The 18,633-nt window shown below is 37.3% G+C and overlaps 2 protein-coding genes across 2 annotated transcripts; both read left to right on the top strand.

The window, feature by feature from the left end:
• The first annotated feature begins 426 nt into the window (after window positions 1-426).
• LOC104102195 (uncharacterized protein At4g38062) lies at window positions 427-6,847 on the top strand. The gene is made up of 2 exons (XM_018772805.2): window positions 427-576; window positions 3,122-6,847. Exon 2 carries the CDS (start codon window positions 3,155-3,157, stop codon window positions 6,707-6,709), a length of 3,555 nt encoding a protein of 1,184 aa, XP_018628321.2. The 5' UTR covers window positions 427-576; window positions 3,122-3,154; the 3' UTR covers window positions 6,710-6,847.
• An 846-nt stretch (window positions 6,848-7,693) lies between these two features.
• LOC104102196 (mechanosensitive ion channel protein 2, chloroplastic) lies at window positions 7,694-16,806 on the top strand. The gene is made up of 14 exons (XM_009609848.4): window positions 7,694-7,850; window positions 8,439-8,675; window positions 8,794-8,853; window positions 9,289-9,446; window positions 9,924-10,047; window positions 10,133-10,230; window positions 10,323-10,436; window positions 13,218-13,278; window positions 13,400-13,549; window positions 13,694-13,804; window positions 13,937-14,104; window positions 14,203-14,316; window positions 15,180-15,236; window positions 15,576-16,806. Exons 2-14 carry the CDS (start codon window positions 8,589-8,591, stop codon window positions 16,530-16,532), a joined length of 2,259 nt encoding a protein of 752 aa, XP_009608143.1. The 5' UTR covers window positions 7,694-7,850; window positions 8,439-8,588; the 3' UTR covers window positions 16,533-16,806.
• Window positions 16,807-18,633: the final 1,827 nt, after the last annotated feature.

Below are 18,633 nucleotides of genomic sequence, written 5' to 3'. Positions count from 1 at the left end.
ATTTGCTCTTTTAAAATAAATCAAAAATACTATTGTTTATATAATATTTGCTTACTAATTGCTCTACAGAGTAAAAATCTAAAAAAAACAAAAGGGATCACTTTTAGCCCGCAACCGAAACTATTTATATCTGATAGTCACAAAAGTGTATAAAATTAAGTATACACAATATATATATATATATATATATATATATATATATATATATATATATATATTCTTAACTATTATTTTGAGTGCTACTATACAATGTCATTTCACCAAAAAAAATAAATAATAAATCACCCGGTTTCTCATTTGGGCCTCTAGTTCTTGGGCCCGAATCTGGAAATAATACATACGTTGATTGGGCTTAGGATGTCAACGGCTAGTTAACAAGAGATCCGAAACCAACGGCGTTAAACGATAAACGGTAATTCCGATTCAATCTTCCCCGTCAACGAAATTCAAATCTATAAAAATTAAAAAACACTTTCCATTTCACAACGGCTACTATCTGACATTCCTCACTTCCAACTTAAAATCCCACTTCTCTTTTTCTGTTGAATGGAATACAACCCAAAATCTCACTGTCAGGTATTTTCATAAACACCTAATTTCTTTATTCTTATTTCTTGATTACTGCAACACAAAGCTTTGATCTTGTTCTGTTTAACTTCTTGCTGATTTTTTAATACGTGGGGTATTCATAATTTCATTGAAGTTTACTTTTTTTTTTGTTTCTTTCTCTTGATTCTGTAAATATGTGATTGATGATACAGCTTTTGATTTTTGTGGAAGTGGCTGAATAAGATAGTACCATTGAATAAATGTATGTATAATGTTGGAAATGAGGTTAAAGGTTTTATTTATTTTCTTAACTTAGACTGTAATTGTATAACCTGGAACTTTCTGAACTTCCAGAATGTGATTAATTTTAGTTTAGAAGGGAGCTTTGGCGTAACTCGTAAAGTTGCTGCCATGTGACGAGTAGGTTACGGGTTCGAGCCGTGGAAATAAGGCTGCGTACAGTAGACCCATATGATCCGGCCCTTCCCCGACCCCGCGCATAGCGGGAGCTTAGTGCACCGGCCTGCCCTTTTTATTAAACTAGGTCATGGTTGTGCTAATTGTTGCTATTTAGCTGTCATGTTTTTCAAAAATAGTTGCTTCAAAATACTTGCCATTTTAGAAAATCAAGAGAGAACTACAACAACAACAATAACCCCGTAAAATCCCACAGAAAAATCAAGAGAGAACTAATTATTAATATTTTCACCTTTATCCGTACGATAATGAATGTTAGGAGAGACTAATGTGGTGAAAGCAAAAGTAGTACTTAATAAATTGAGATCAAAGAATAAATAATGGTAAGTTAGTTAAATTGTCCTTTTAATTAATATTTTCTTAAGGGATGCGTAGAAAGACAAACATGACAAGTAAAAGGGAACATAGGGAGTATACTTCTACTCAGGGGCAGAGCTAGAGTGCCGGGAGCGGGTTCGGTCGAACTCGGTAGCTTTATTTCGAACCATATATTTGTCTTAAAATATTCTTTGAATATATATAAATTATTAATTTAAAACCCTATAACTTAAAACGATTAGAATCCTAAACCCATAAACTTGAAATTCTGGCTCCGCCTCTGCTTCTACTTGCGTAGATTATTTAGTGCAAATCCATGGATGGGGAAATAAGTAAAGACGGCCAGATCATGATTATAGAGTGAAGATGTACACAATTTTATTCATTTCATTATAGAAAGATTAAATGAAATGTTCTTCCACAGAAAAAGCTTAAATCTTGGACTTTTGTTGAAAAAGAGTGTGAACAAGGAACACCTAGTTATAGGCAGTTTATTAGGATGTTATTTTTATTATAAGAGCACAGCACTAAACTGGAAACTAGACCTTTGGGAAGGTTCAAAGGAGCTGAATTTTCATATCTTCCAATCTAGCCTAAATTCATGTCTTTGCTGTGCCTTTCTTGGAAGAAGTAAGAGGTTTTGGGAACAACACTTAGCTGCTGCCCCTATAGTTTTTGCTTTTGGAGATTCTAGCTTAACTCAAAAGCTGCAGTGTAAATGCAAAAACCTTTTGCCCAACAGCTTCAATTTGTTTGTTTCAGATTTTACCTTTTTGTAGGTTGAGATTATATTATGTGCAGTTGATGTATGCAATAAACTTATGGTAGTTTGTATTCTATTATTGGTAAATCCCTATTACTACATGTTGATCATTCTGCTTGTTTTCTTATTATCTTTGCCATTGTTACTCCTTGTTCCTACTGTTTTTTTTTTTCCTTGAGTCGGGGTCTATTGGAAACAGTCTCTCTACTCTCAAGGTGTAGGGGTAAGGTCTGCGTACACACTGCCCTCTCCAGACCCCACTAGTGGTATTATACTGGGTTTGTTGTTGTTATTGTTGTTGTTGTTAGTTCTGATTTTATGATAGTTTTTGTATATCCTAGCTTATGCATGCAATAAACTTGTGATAGTTTATTTGTTTCAGTTCTGATCTTTTTTGAGATTGATATTATAGTTTGTCCGGTTTATGCATGCAATAAACTTAGTTTATTTGTTTCGGTTCTGATCTTTTTTGAGATTGATATTATAGTTTGTCCAGTTTATGCATGGAATAAACTTATGATTGTTTATTGGTAAATCCCAATTACTACATGTTGATCATTCCGCTTGTTTTCTTTTTATCTTTGCTATTGTTACTGCTTGTTCCTACTACTTTCTTTTCCTTTTTTCTTGAGTCGGGGGTCTATCAGAAACAACCTCTCTACTCTCAGTTAGGGGTAAGGTCTGCGTACACACTACCCTCCCCAGACCCCACTTGTGGAATTATTCTGGGTTTGTTGTTGTTGTTGTTAGTTCTGATTTTATGATGGTTTTTGTATATCCTAGCTTATGCATGCAATAAACTTGTGATAGTTTATTTGTTTCAGTTCTGATCTTTTTTGAGATTGTTATTATAATTTGTCCAGTTTGTGCATGCAATAAACTTATGATTGTTTGTTTGTTTCAGTTACTGATCCTTTTTGAGATCGATATTATAGTTTGTCCAGTTTATGAATGCAAGAAACATAAGAATTAGATCATGTTTTGATGCTGGAATTATCTCTTATTTGCAAACAGGTGATTTAGTAGATCTAATTGTGGATTGAGGAAATGGAAACAGTACATGAAGCACTAGATGAGGCCAAACTTGAAATTGAAAAGCTCAGGGAAAACTACCAAAGTAAAGCTGAGTTCTGCGATAACTTGAAACGAGCCCACAACGAGCTGGTAACCAAGAATCAGGAGGCTAATTTGAAAGTAGAGAAGCTCACTCATGAATTGACTGGGAAAGAAGATGAACTTGCTGTCACGAAACAACTGTACGAAGCAATTGAGACGAAACTAAAAGATAAGGAGACTGCTGTCAGGCATCTAAGCTCTATAAATGATAAGCTTCGTGCTGACTATGCTGAGATGCTTCGGAAATGTGAAGAAGAGAATAAAGGGTTGGCATTGGCTTTAGATGATGCCAATGCAACCGATATGGATTTGGAGCATCAGATTCGTTCTCTCAAACAAGAAATTGAGGGGCTAAGGGAAGTTGCATCGGCTTCACAGAAGAAAAAGTCCTCGGAAGCTGAGAAGAGAGCCAAAGACTCCAAAGAGCTGAGAAACAATAATGACATGCTACTGGATATGGAGGAGGAAAACAGGAAGCTCGCAGATCAACTAAAATGGAGGAAGGATCAGTTCATGAATCTGGAGGAGGCTCATGGCAAGCTCAGGCAACAGCTTCAAAAATGTGAAGAAGAGAATAAAGGGCTGGCATTGGCTTTAGATGGTGCTAACTCAAATAATATGGATCAGGAGCAACAGATTCGTTCTCTCAAACAAGAAGTTGAGGGGCTTAGGGAATTTGTATCTGCTTCACAGAAAAAGTCCTCGGAAGCTGAGAAGAGAGCCAAAGCATCCAAAGAGCCGAGACACAATGATGATATGCTACTTGATATGGAGGAGGAAAACAGGAAGCTCGCCGATCAGCTAAAATGGAAGAAGGAACAGTTCAGTCATCTAGAGGAGGCTCATGGCAAGCTCAGGCAACAGCTTCGAAAATATGAAGAAGATAATAGAGGGCTGGCATTGGCTTTAGATGGTGCAAATGCAACTAATTTGGATCAAGAGCAACAAATTCGTTCTCTCAAACAAGAGATTGAGGGGCTACGGGAGTTTTTATCATCTTCACAGAAGAAGTCGTCTGAAGCTGAGAAGAGAGCGAACGTATCCAAAGAGCTGAGACACAATGATAATGTGCTACTTGAGATGGAGGAGGAAAACAAGAAGCTCACCGATCAACTCAAATGGAAGAAAGAACAGTTCAGTCATTTGGAGGAGGCTTATGGAAAACTCAGGCAACAACATCGAGAGGAGGAGAAAGAATGGGTAAAGGAGAGATGCACGTTGCTAGATGAGATTTCTAAGCTGCAGTTGAATTTAGATTCTCAGCTTAGAATATCAAAAGATCTTGAAAGCCGTTTGTGGATGTGCAATCAGGCTTTAGCTCATGAAGAAAGCAGGAGAAAGCTACTGGAAGTTCAACTTGCCGAGTCTAAAACATCCTTTGATAGTGTCTGTGCAGAGTATGAGGAATCAAAGTCTACAATTGAGAGCTTGACAAGTCAGAGGGACAAAGAAATCGCAAATCTAAGAGACATATTGGGCACAAGGGATACACTTCACAAGGAAATGGAGTACCAATTCAGGAGGCTAGAACAAGAAAATCATGAACTGATGACATCCCTTAAAGAATTCCAGGAAGCGAAAATTCAAGAAGCTGGAGCTTCTTCTTGTTCGTTGTCAAAACTCCGAAACAAGCTCAAAGGCGTGGAGCTGGTGCACAAGGACTGTTTTAGTAATCTCAAAGCCAAAGAAGCTGAATGGGCTTCTAAATTGGAGCAACTTACGTGGGAGCTCAATTGTTGCAAGTCTTCATTACAGAGCAAAGGCACTTTAATAACTGAACTTCAAGAGGAGTTAGAGACATGTGAATCATTGACACTGCAGTTAACGCTACAGAATGAGGAGACTTCGATGATGCTTTTAGTGTTAAAATCTCAGTTTTTGGAGCTCCATCAAAGAGTTGCTGATGATTATGCTTCTATGGAACTGGGAAAGAGAGAAGGAGCTGAGAATATCTCCACTCTAATCAAGCAGTTGAATACGAAGAATGAAGCTCTTGTTAGAGTTCAAAAAGATCTTGAAAAGGAGCGTGAAAAGGTAGCACTGCTATCAGAAAAGGTCGAGTCGTTGAACTCTGAAGAACAACAACAGCAGCTTCCTTTACAAAGAGAGGTTGATACACTGAAGAAAATGCTGAAAGAAGCATCGGCTTCTCAACATCATCTAAAGGAGCAGGTATTGCATACAAAGAGTGACTTGAAACAAGTTCGCGATGCCTTGGATAGAGCAAATGAAGAACTAGCTGAAAGTTTCAGTGAAGGAAATGAACTGGAATTTGAATTGCAGGTGTGGAAATCTGTTGCTGAAAAGTTGAAAGCCAACCTGGAAGAAAACCATCAAATGAGGAGACAAGTAGAAGCCTCCCTTCTTGCCCAAGCCGATGTTGAATTTGACCTCAAACTAGAGACAGAAAGCCTTGAACTCAAGCTAGCAGAAAAAGATAGAAGAGTGACTGAACTCCAGCAGCAGCTCTTCGACTTGAACGAGGAACTCACAAGAAGGGAACAGAAAACACTGCTTAATGTTGAGGACAAGACGATCTCTCAGGATCTTCAGAAGGAGGTGGAGTATTTGGAGCAAGAGTGGGTGAGAAAAGAGCTTGAAGGTGCCATTTTAGCACAAGTGGAAGCAGAAACAAAGCATAAGAACGAGAAAGAGAGCCTCCACCAGCTTGTTGAAGAGAAAGACCACAGAATATATGATCTTCAGAAGGAGGTGGAGTATTTGGAGCAAGAGTGGGTGAGAAAAAAAGAGCTTGAAGGTGCCATTTTAGCAAAAGTGGAAGCAGAAACAAAGCATAAGAATGAGAAGGAGAGCCTCCACCAGCTTGTTGAAGAGAAAGACCACAGAATATATGATCTCCAGCAGCTTGTTAACTCACTGGAAATTGAGTTTGAAAGTTCAACTAGCTCATTTTCAGTCAGACTCTCAGAGATGCAAGCAGAGGTTGATATGTTTCATAAAACTTGGGAGAAGATGAGAACGGCTGAGATTCTGAAGGAGATCGAAATACAGATGAGGAACTTGGTGATTGCTGAGTTGGAAAATAATTTGTCCGATTCTGTTGGAGAAAGGACAGAGCTTGAAGCTGAGCTAGAAGCGAAAAGATCAGAGACAGACATGTTGCAGCTTAGACTTGAAAAACAAATAAGAAGTTCAGATATTGTGATCAAGAAACTTCATGGAGAAAAGGCGAAGCTTCTTGACGATGTTAATAAATTGTCATCAGACAAGGACAAGTTGCTTGATACTTTCATGGGACTATTAGAAAGAACTGACCTGATATCTAAGGAAGATATGCAGTTAAGTGTGAGTTTGGAAAGGATGGTACAAAACTGTGACAACAACAGTATGTTGGAAACAGACTTGAAATGGGATAATGAATTTGATCCTGTTAAAGAGAATAAAAGCAGACAGCCCTCAACTCCAACCAAGAGATTAGAAGCTATTATTGATGATAGATCGCCGTTGAGATCTCTCAACAATTAGCTTGTGTAATTCAGAATAGGGAATAGAAGTTATTTTTGTATAGCTTCTTGACAAATGTAGCCTTTAAGTCTTCCTTGTTATTTACTTATTTAAGAAACCAAGGAAAACTGTCATTTACCTCTGCATTTTGACTTCTAATCTTCCATTCTATTTATCTTTCAGCACCAATCAAACATAAAAAAGAGAAAAATAACCTCATCAAATATCATTTTCAAGAAGTAAGTATAATAATAAAATGAAGAACCAAGATGTGACTTCTTTTCTCTATGAGCAAATATTTGGTACTATCAGTCATTATCCACATTCTGATAGGAACTGCTACTCAAATATTGAAGGGTTAGATTTTCCTTTGGGAATTCTTAGGATTATCAATTTAAAATTACCAAAGTAGGAGCTGTAAACATAAGTAACCATGATCAAGAAGAATATCATGTCACAGAGTCTTAATATGCGTCATGCCAGTCTAGTAAAAGTTTCTTAGGTTGATTGTGCAATTTTCACATCAAAAAGTTGTAAAAATATTCTCATTTTATGCTTTTACATTGTGCATTTCTAGCACGAGCAGAGTATTATTTTGAAATTTGTAAGTCAGCAACAAACAACATCAAATTTCAACAAATTAATAGGATGGCCCTGATTCCTAAAGAACAAAAGAGTTGCCTGGTGATTCATGGATTGTCAGGTCACTTAACGAGTGAAAAATATCTTGTATAAGTGAAAAAAAAAATCATTCCGGCGCTAAAAATAATTCAATTTTATTTAACAGATCAAATTGTCATCCTATAATTTTTTTTTTCTTCAACAAGTGTCATCCTATAATTGACCTTGGTGTTTTCTCAGCACCTCAACCTCAAATTCCCCTAATTGGTACCCAGTAGTCCAGTATTATTATTCCAGTGTGCCACGTGGCTTCAATTAAATGTATTTTTTTCTTGTGGGACCTAATCTTAGAAAACACCATATATCTCTCTTCTTACTACCTCCATCAACTTTTCTGTTATAGTTTTTATAATAAAATATACTTCGCTAGTTGTTTTTCTTGCAACCCCTTATAATACGACGCCGTTTTGCCGCGTCCAAATTCTATTTTTAGGTTTCCCCCCCTCTTTATTCCACCAATTAAGAGTCTGAATTTCGCAAGGTTAGTATCATCATCTTCATATTCCTGTTAAGAATTTATTTATTTATTTTGCTTTTGGAAGTTGGGGTTTCTGCTCAAATTTGCTTCAAATGCCATTAGGCTAGAAATTTGAAGAGACCCAGTTAAAAAGATTTAATTTTTCATTCAAATTCAACTCTTGTCTTTTATTTTATTTATTTTTCCTTTTCAAAGTTGGCTTTTTTGCTCAACTTTGGCATAAAAAATTCAATCCTGCTATAACTTTTTAGTTTATATTGGAAATGCCATTAGGCTAGAAATTTGAATTCTGTGAGAAAAGAAAAATACCCAGTTAAAAAGATTTGATTTTTCGTTCAAATTCAACTTTTGTTTTATTTAATCTTTATTCCTTTTGAAAGTTGGTATTTTTCTCAATTTTGCTTCAAAAATTCAATCTGGCTATAACTTTTCAATTTATACTGGAAACTCCTTTAGGTTAGAATTTTCTATCCTGTTAAAAAGAAAAAATCCAGTTAAAAAGATTTGATTTTTCATTAAAATTTAACTTCCAAAGGCACATTAGTGATTAAATTTCAATTCTGATGAGGTTTTCAATTCTGGGTTTTGCAGATTTTTCCAAGAGAAGTAGAGGTTGTGGGGGAATCATCAATTTTGATATACTTATTTTGCAGTTAGAAAGACTCTTGATGAATATGGAGTAACCTATTTATCTTATATGCTGCCGTTGATAGTTAATTGTCTGCTTAGTTTTGTCCAATAATGGCTGCTGCTGGTTCTTTGCACTTGTCTCATTATTTGGGGACTTGCAAGAACCATGAGCGCCTTAAGAAATATTCACCCATACAGGTACCTTCCCGACTTGCTTATGTTTTTTTTTTTTTTTTTTTTTTTAAATTTTTTGCATCACTAGTTCTTTTTAGTTTTTACCCCATCATTTGACTTAGTCGGACTTACTTCCTTATAGAATACAGTAGGAAGGAGCAGGTGGCATTCTTGCTGCACGAGTTTGTCATCTTTATCATCGGTAAGGACTTTTGATGTCACATGGATGACTTCTTTGGATACCTGAAAGATTGGTGTAAATTGTGTTTAACTTCCTTCTCCCTTTTCTCTCCTCTTGCCTGTCCTGTTCCTACTGGTGAATGCGTTGGGAACACTGTCTTATTTATCTCATTTTATAGAAACTCTCTGTCGCTTTGCGTTCACTATCCTGGTTAAAAGAAAGAAAAGAAAGCTCCGAGGGAAAAATGAGGTGGAAATCTTGTAAACATGTAAAAGAATTAGTTTGATGGGTATTATTTCTTAGGATAGAGTAATCTGTGCAAACAATGCGCTTATGCTTTTTCCTTGTTGTTATCTTCTCTGTTATTCTGTCGTGGTAACATGTTTGAATAAAGAGGATCAGGGGTTCTGAAATTAATCTAGACTCAATAAGTTTTCTGTTTTGTTACATCTTCAGCGGCAGGACTCTTGGAGTATCCATCACGTAAGAGGATTGCAAGTGAAGAAACATGTGCTCCCATATAGAAGCCATTTGTTCAAGTGTAATTCTTTCCTAAAACCAGAGCAAGCTTTTGACATTTCTTCTGTAAAGAATGCTGCTCATATACTGAAAAGGTAATCCTCTACTGAAAAGGTAATCCTCGTTTGTATTCAATCAGGAAAGATTATGCATGTATCATTTGCTATATGTACTTGCATAAATATAAATTTGTGTTAAGATGATAGAATGAAATTTAAGATTAGATGAGGATAGTTTTGAAGAACGTTGAATTAGAAGGAGGAGTGCTATAGCACTATATTAAGTTAAAGCAGCACGTACATCATGCGGTGGAACCCTTTACTTTTTGTGGATATAATAATATTGAAGTTGAGTTTTGGTGTGTTCTAATGGTTTTCAAACCATTGTAAAGAGGATGAGGTCCACCTGCTGATTTTTAGGAGAAAGCAATAGTGTCTTTATGCGCAATTTCAACTCATATGAGCACGTGCTTTAGCAGCAGCAGCCAGATTTCACCCTGTTTACTTGTTTAACATAGCTTATATTTTTTCCTCTTAAATCTTAATTAAGAAGCTTATTGTTGATTCATGCAGATCATACAATAGCTTACAAGGCAGCCCGCTTATGCTTAAGTTGCTTCCAGCAATTGGAATCCTTGCTTTTGCAGTTTGGGGTCTTGCGCCGCTACTGCGTCAAAGTAGAAACATACTCCTCCAAGTATGAGTATGTTTTAATTCTGTTTCTTTCTATGTATCCCTCTTTGGCTTTTAAGGTTTGACAATATTGTCTGATTATGCTGCAGAAGAACGATAACAGCTGGGGAAAGAGTGGTACATTTCATGTAACGACCTTTTATCTTCAACCTTTGCTGTTGTGGACTGGGGCAATGCTTGTCTGCAGGTTAGGTCATTCAATGCAAGCATATATCTTTTCCTCTCGTTGTTGATATGCTTCTTGATGGCAAGCTGATGCATGAAATATATTCCTTACAGAGCATTGGAACCCATGGTGCTACCCACAGAAGCTAGTCAAATTGTTAAACAACGACTTCTGAATTTTGTAAAATCATTGTCTACTGTGCTAGCCTTTGCATATTGTTTGTCCAGGTAAGTGTGGTTTCTGAAGACCTTAAAAGAATCCCTCTGTAGCCAATCATTTATCTAATATTAATATTTTTGAATCATGGGCGAATGACGGGAATCGAACAAGTATATTGTTGATAAAGCTCCAAAATGGCATTTTCTTCTGACCCAACTTCTTTTTTTCTCTTCTTATCACTCGGAAAAAATAGGATGATATTATCAATAAATAGAAGGTCTTGTTCATTAACATCTCGGAAATATTCTGCCATAGTTATGGCAATCAAACCTATGCTCGAAAATCAAAATATTTTGAACATGGGTTTTTATGGTTCAAGTATCTTGTCTTTAGTACGACTTATTTTAAATAAAACTTCTTCAACCAACTAATCTTGTACAAAATTTGGTGATGAAATATGAAAAAAATAAAAAATAAAGTTTCTAGAGCAGAAGACATTTTGTGAGACTTTATAAAGAAATCATGACTGCACTAAAATCGGTGGGGTAATTCTAAGGTTCTAGTGATTTTTGTGTTAATATTGTCTACTTGGACTGACGTATTGCAACTGGTTAAACAGTTGTCCCTATGTTGGCATGTGTCTTGTGCTTTCATTTTCTACTCCCTTCTAGTTAGATGACTGCATTAACTTGCAGCGATATCAAGTGAAGAAGTTTTGGAATATATATTATATAGATAGACATTATATCGGAAATGATAAGATGTGTGTTTAAAACGAGGGATACTTTGCTAAACTGTGACTCAAGACTAGCATAAGATAAAGTAGCAGTATCGTGTATTTGCTTAATATCTTAGAGATGGAGAGTCAGGTCAGATAAACTGGAACAGATTAGAGAGCAAAATGCCTCTTAGATTGATGTGGGAGCATTTCTTAAGCTTTCTTGTACTATTTTGTTACAAAACTGGATGTTAGTTATTTTACAATAATCACGAGATAACACCATTTGGTAAGCTGTAATGCTGCTTAACAAGTGCCTTAGTATCCAAACTTCGCTCCAACAAAATTCTCTATTTAATACATGTAACTGTATTGACTATACTACAGCACTTGGGATCAGCGGATCACCTCCTTTAATGTCTGATTTCTGTATGAGATTGGCAATATGTTAGCACTCGAGGGTCGTTTGGTTCGAAGACTGATAAATAGACCTTGGGCCTAACTCAACCCCAAAAGCTAGTTTATGAGGTGAGGATTGCCCAAGACCATATAAGGATACCAAGGACCTCAAATCCCTCCGATGTAGGACAACTCAACACCCCCCACGCCCAGGCCTGCAACCTGGAGCGTGGACAACATCGGTAACAATAATCGAGATGGGCTAGGCTCTGATACCGTGTTAAGAATGGACCTTGGGCCTAACTCAATCCCAAAAGCAAGGTCCATTCTTAACATGGTATCAGAGCCTGGCCCATCCCGATTATTGCTACCGATGTTGGGCCCCCATTTATGTTATCCACGCTCCAATTTGCAGGCCTGGGCGTGAGGGGGGTGTTGAGTTGTCCCACATCGGTGGGATTTGAGGTTCTTGGTCTTCTTATATGGTTTTGGGCAATCCTCACCTCATAAGCTAGCTTTTGGGGTTGAGTTAGGCCCAAGGTCCATTTATCAAAAACAAGTTATATGTGGATTGTAATGCAGGGATTAGTTATGTAGGGATTAGGAATACACGAATCGCTTCTTGTTGGTTGTTGGATTTATTGCACTAAAATTGGATATACAAGCTATCATTTGAAATATTTGTTTATTTTTTAAACTAAAAAGCAATGAGTTTACAATTATACCCTTGGATGCTTGACCTTCATTGGCTTCTAGGAAAACGATGCTTTATCCATATATAAGTTATACATGGATAAGTTATTCCATTTGGTTGGTGGTATATGGTGTATTAAGTTATACATGATTCAAATTACAAACCAAATATTGGATAAACTTATACCAAATTATATATCATGGAAGATATCCGGGTGAAGGTGGGCGTGGCTTCCATGTAAGACAAGATGCGGGAAGTTAGGCTTAGATGGTTCGGGCACGTGCGGAGGAGAAGCATGGATGCCGGTAAGGAGGTATGAACGGCTGGCCTTGACAGGTACGAGTAGAGGTAGAGGGCGGCCTAAGAAGTATTGCGCAGAGGTGATCAGGCAGGACATGGTGCGACTTCAGATTTTCGAGGACATGACCCTTGATAGGAAACTGTGGAGGTCGAGCATTAAGGTTGTAGGTTAGGAGGCTAGTCCGATAGTGTTGTGTCTTAGTCCGCTAGTAGCTCCTGTTGTGTCCATACTACTTCATTAGGGTTGCAGCCTTGCAGGTTAGGCTGTAGGAGGCTGGTTTGATAGTGTTTTGTCTTAGGATGCTAGTGGCTCTTGTTGTGTCCTTATTACTTCCATTGTGTCTGTAGCACTGTGTCATTGTTACTGCTTATTGTTATTGCTTTTCTTTCTGCTTTCTGGTTATCAAGTTGTTGGTATTATCTTTCTGACTTCTTTTGATGTTACTGCTCCACTGTCCTTTACAATCGTCGTGAGCCGAGGGTCTATTGGAAATAACCTCTCTACTCCTCCGGAGTAGGGGTAAGGTCTGCATACATACTACCCTCCCCAGACCCCACTTGTGGGATTACTGGGTCGTTGTTGTTGTTGATTATTTTCCTTAGACATCATACTGAGTGACCCTTCAGTGTTCTCTGTTCTCCTGCAGTTAAAATTTATTTATACCAATGTAATTTTTGCTTCACTAATAGCTGTTTGTTGTATCTTCTTAAGCGTAAGCCTTGAATTATTGAATGCAGTGTTATTCAACAAGCACAGAAGTTTTTTATGGAGACAAGTGATACAAATGATACTAGAAATGTAAGCACCTATTGGATTTGTTAGTGTCATTCAATATTTTTTTTTTCTTTTGATGAAAGTAATTTTTGTTATTCTCAATTGATATAGATTGTACATATAAGGGTCTCTTGCTTCTTGGCAGATGGGCTTTCAATTTGCTGGTAGAGCTGTGTATACTGCAGTCTGGGTAGCAGCTGCGTCATTGTTCATGGAGTTGCTAGGTTTTTCTACACAGAAATGGTTAACTGCGGGAGGACTTGGTACTGTCTTGCTGACACTTGCTGGACGTGAGGTCTGTTTCTCGGTTTATCTTACTGTAACCAATATTCAAGCTTATCTTCGTCTAGGCATGGAAAGGCAGTTTATAGTTTATAGCTCTTCTTCGAGTTCGATCAAGATGGTGATGCAGTTACTCTTTTGATTTTGTTGTTATCAGATATTCACCAATTTTCTTTCAAGCATCATGATACATGCCACACGTCCATTTGTCCTTAATGAATGGATTCAAACCAAGATTGAAGGCTATGAAGTTTCTGGTACAGTTGAGGTATGAACTTGCTCTTGAGGGAAAACCCTGCTTTTAATGTTTGAGATCAGAAGAATGAATGAGCTTTTTCATCTAGCATTCTCTGTTAACTTTACCACGACTCATACAAATTTCGATATCTGTTTTTCGCAGCATGTGGGCTGGTGGTCCCCCACAATCATAAGAGGCGAGGATCGAGAAGCTGTTCACATTCCAAACCACAAGTTTACGGTTAATGTTGTCAGAAATCTGACTCAGAAAACTCATTGGCGTATTAAAACTCACCTAGCCATCAGTCATTTGGATGTCAGTAAGATAAATGTGAGCATTACTTTATCCTCGTCTCCAACATAATACAGAAAAATAAGTTACACTATTGATGGTTGATTTCAATGCTATCATGACTTTTTTTTCTGTAGAATATTGTAGCTGACATGCGCAAAGTTTTGGCGAAGAATCCCCAAGTTGAGCAACAGAGGTTGCACAGAAGAGTATTCCTGGAGAATGTCAACCCTGAAAATCAAGCCCTGTTGGTTAGTGCCAATATTTGAGCATTAATATGTTGTGACTTTTGGATGGTTTGTCGTTATCAGTACAAATGCTGTTTTACTTGCGTGTTTTTCTGATCAGTTTGTTTTGGAAATGATCTTGGGTGCTAAATTCTTTTCTCTCGGGTGTAAGAGTACCCACCTCTGGTCTGCTTCCAAATTTACTTTATTTAGTAAATTTGGTTTTCCATAAACCGTGGCTGCTGCTTTGGTTCTTTTCCGATATAAGGGGCTAGAGTTGTATCTTGATTGAAGTTGGTAGACTGTTTTGGCGAAGAAGTAGGGCTGTTTATCCTTCCAAACTAAACGATTCTATTGCAGTTGCCAAATAGGATTCTTAGAAAGTAAGCAAAATGTGTAAACCCAAGGCACACTAATTTATGCTAACTTACTGAAGACTTATGCTGTATCGGTATCAGTGAGACCATTCTATAAGTGCACCGTATCTCAAGACCAATTTACCTTTAGTGTGTGAATATTATCAAATTGATAGCCTTTCCATTTGCTAAAAGCAAAAAACCGTTTGTAGCATTGAGACCTTAAGATCATGGTCCAGTTGAAACTAGTCGCCCTGCTTGCCTGCTTTCTATCAGCTATCACTTGGAGTTATGGCTGACCCATCCATTTAGCGTACGACACCAATTGTTGTTTGCTCTGTGCGTGTGTGTGTTTACATCCGTTAGGTAAGTGAGAGACTCAGAACACTATAGGACAGCGCATTTATGCTCTTCCAGATGTTCTCTGTCTCGGTCTGTCTCTCTCTCACGAAATGTTGCTTGACATTCTCGAAATGTTAGAGTCGGTGGTTCTTTTTCACTCTTAAATATCTGCTTCGTTTTTTGGTGCAGATCTTGATATCCTGCTTTGTCAAGACGTCACACTTCGAAGAATACTTGTGTGTCAAGGTGAGGGAAGATCCTGCTATAACTTAATTTTTTTTCAGGAATCCTCTATGCAAGAATTTCTATAATCCAGAGTATTTTGTAAAACAGTAAAATGATCCATCCTCAATTTGAAGCCACTGCTTTCTGTAACTTTAGTATTTAAACAGTAAAATGATCCATCCGCAACCCTCCCATGCCCCGCTCCCAAAAGAACCAAGTAATTGATGAGATGAAAGTTGGCACCTACTTGTTAAATGGTCATTTAATTTCAGGAAAGATGCTTCTTTATTGCTAGTCGGTTTTGTTTGGAAATTTGCTCATTTAGATTTGACTTTTCTTTTTTCTTGGATGATTTTTTAGGAGGCTATTTTGTTAGATCTTCTCAGAGTTATTCGACATCACCGAGCTCGGCTTGCCACTCCCATCCGTACGGTTCAGAAAATATATAGTGATGCTGACTTGGAAAACATACCATATGATTCTGCATTCAACCGTGGAGCAGCATCAACTCGTCCATTGCTACTGATTGAGCCATCCTATAAGATCAATGGGGAAGATCGCACTAAAGGTCGACCAATTCGTGTGAATGGTGAAGAGGACACCAAGGAAAAGGCTACCATGAAATCGGCACCTGATAGCAAGGTTGAGACGAAGAGCGGACCTGCATCTGATCCTAAAGTCAAAGAAACAGTTCCAGCTAACTCTCATGGTAAAGATGTGCCAATTTCTGACTTGAAACTTGATCCCAAAGTTGACAAAGTGGCACATGCTGAAACCAAAGATGACCTTAAAACACCGTCTGATCCAAAACCAAGTAAGGTGACAGTGAAAACTACCTCAAAACCTATCTCCATAGCTGATTCAAAGTCTGCAGAAGCACCAACTATTGATTCCAAAGCTCTCTCAGAGAACAGCTCTAGCAACAAGCAAGTTAAGAGAAATGCAGTTGATAATTCTGCAGCTTCTCCATCATCAGATGTTAGAGAGAAAACAGGCGGTGTCTCATCTCCTTCTAAACGAGAGGATGAAAGGCTAGCAGCTACACAACCATCTGTATCATCAAAACCTGCACTGGAAGAGAACATTGTTCTTGGTGTTGCTCTCGAGGGTTCGAAGAGAACTCTTCCAATTGAAGAAGAGATGTCGCCGCCACCAAATCCAACGGAGTCCAAGGAGTTGGCTACTAGCCGTAGTAGTAGTAGTAGTAGTAATGCTTCTACCGTTGCAGAGAAAGATAAACAAGATGGACAGCGTTCAAATCGTCCTAATTCTGCAGCTCCCGATCAGTCGGGCAAAAGGCCCTCTACTGGCAATTGACCCTGCCTATGTTTTCACTAACCGTCTGAAACTAATTCTTAGTCATCACTACCAGATTTGATGTTATATGGTACATTGAGATAGTTGTCTTGATGTCCATGATGGTGAAGTATTTAGCCTGTCACTCCAGTATAAAAATGGAGAAATTATAGGGCTTAATCATGTTAGTATCTAGTGGTTGTGGATGTATGTACTATATTTATTTGTATGTCTTCGGTTTGACCCTTCCAGTAGCAAAGTTTTTGGTTATTGGCCAGCTCGAGCAACTTTTAAAGGATTGTGTCATTTCTCATTTATGCTGGTTAACAGCAGAGGTATGGGTTAAGTCTGGTGCACACTACCCTTCTTAGACCCCACTTGTGGAAAATCCCCGAGTTTGTTGTTATTGTTGCTGGTTAACAGCAGAAATACACATTTCTGCATTCGTATGACGTATCTCTAACCAAAATCCTTCAAGATATTCAGCAGTTGGTATGCATAATCTTTGTGCACAATCTGTGTTCCACACTTAACCAAGAGTCTTGAATATGGATATTTTTTGTGTCGGATTTAAGTATCAACTCTGAGGCGTGAGTTTTGAATTAGCCTGGATAGTAAGTTTTAGATGCTGAATCTCGAGCAGTCCAGTGCACTAAACTACTGCTATTCGCGGGTCCGGAAGGGAGTCGGACTTCAAGAGTCTATTGTATAGCCTTACCCTATATTTCTGCAAGAGGTTATTTTCACGGCTAGAACCCGTGACCTCATTGTCACATGGAGTCAAAGTAACTTTACCGGATATTTTGGAAAAATAAAACCTCTTATTGCAGTAACTCTGAAAAGAAACAATTGCAGTGGCCCTCAAAATGGAAACTGAACTGCGGGACATTAAATCAATCAAGGAAAATACAATACACTGGCTGCATTTGATAATTACCAACCTCTACATACCAAAATGAAACACCCTTTTAAATAGTCTACAGAACTGACATACATTAGTAAAATATCTTTAGACTAGAATACTACTATCTGTATATGCACTCTTCATAGGAGTAATACATATATTGTACACATATTCCACCCCTACAGTAAAACTCACGTGGTAACACATAAATACTCCTATAAGTAAACAAAGGGGTGGCAACTTATTTAACTACATTATATAGGCATAATAAACAATAATTTGAGGTCCAAACAATACAGATCTATATGGTAATCTCAAAACCATTAAAATCTCAGTAGTAACTTTATTCTATACGGAAGTAACATAAATGACGGGATAATAGTTATTTTACCTAAATTAAGAATGTATTTGTATAAGTTAAATTTATTTCACTTTAAATTCCTACATATAAGGAGTTATTTTATCTTAATAAAGAAATACTTAATGACCGAAATTTTAGTTAATTCCAAAGTCCGAAATATTAGGAACTTAGGTAAATGACTATTTTGTCTAATGGTGAAATCTATTTTAAAACGGAAAAAAAAAAGGGGAACAAAATTTCGCTAAAGATTCTTTTAACATTCATAGATAGAAGGATGCCTACCTTCTTTTTTAAGTTTACGCGCATTCATTATCTTTTTTGAGATCAACCCTTAGGGTGGCAAATAATTCTCCAAATGTTTTTAGGGCTAAATAAACGCCCGTAAATGCAACCAACTTTTCGGAACAAGTTTAGGGGAAACTTATATATTTGCCTAAAGAGATGGACAAATACCGCAAAAAAGTTAATATCTTTCTTCATCATTTGAAATTCTCATATATGCATAATTTATCAAAGAAAAAAGTAACAGAACATGTGTATCAAGGATTCTATTAGGATCGGGTTATCGGGTAGTGCGAAATTTAGCCAAACAACGTTATAATGACAATAACAAAGACAATGCAAGTTGATAATAACGACAATTAAAGAAGATAAAGAAGACACAAATTTAACGTGGTTCAGTCAAGGTGACCTACGTCCACAAGCGGAGAGGAGCAATTTTACTATACCAACAAGAGTACAAAAGAGAGTACAAAATTAGAGTAAATACTCTAATTAGTCCCAAATACTCCAAGAGAATAACCTCACAAGATCACTCCAAAGAAAGGGTTCACACAAGTGTTTCCCAATACTCACTC

Source organism: Nicotiana tomentosiformis, chromosome 5 (assembly GCF_000390325.3).
Source record: "Nicotiana tomentosiformis chromosome 5, ASM39032v3, whole genome shotgun sequence".
Classification (NCBI taxonomy): Eukaryota; Viridiplantae; Streptophyta; class Magnoliopsida; order Solanales; family Solanaceae; genus Nicotiana; species Nicotiana tomentosiformis.
The sequence above is the reverse complement of the archived record's forward strand: the minus strand, read 5'-3'. Positions and strand labels throughout refer to the sequence as shown.

Excerpts from the sequence above, each read along its gene's own strand:
- LOC104102195 (XM_018772805.2), top strand. The coding sequence starts at position 3,155 with ATGGAAACAGTACATGAAGCACTAGATGAGGCCAAACTTGAAATTGAA.
- LOC104102196 (XM_009609848.4), top strand. The coding sequence starts at position 8,589 with ATGGCTGCTGCTGGTTCTTTGCACTTGTCTCATTATTTGGGGACTTGC. Across the intron at positions 13,279-13,399 it reads ATACAAATGATACTAGAAAT|ATGGGCTTTCAATTTGCTGG; the intron begins GTAAGCACCTAT and ends GCTTCTTGGCAG. Across the intron at positions 15,237-15,575 it reads AAGAATACTTGTGTGTCAAG|GAGGCTATTTTGTTAGATCT; the intron begins GTGAGGGAAGAT and ends ATGATTTTTTAG.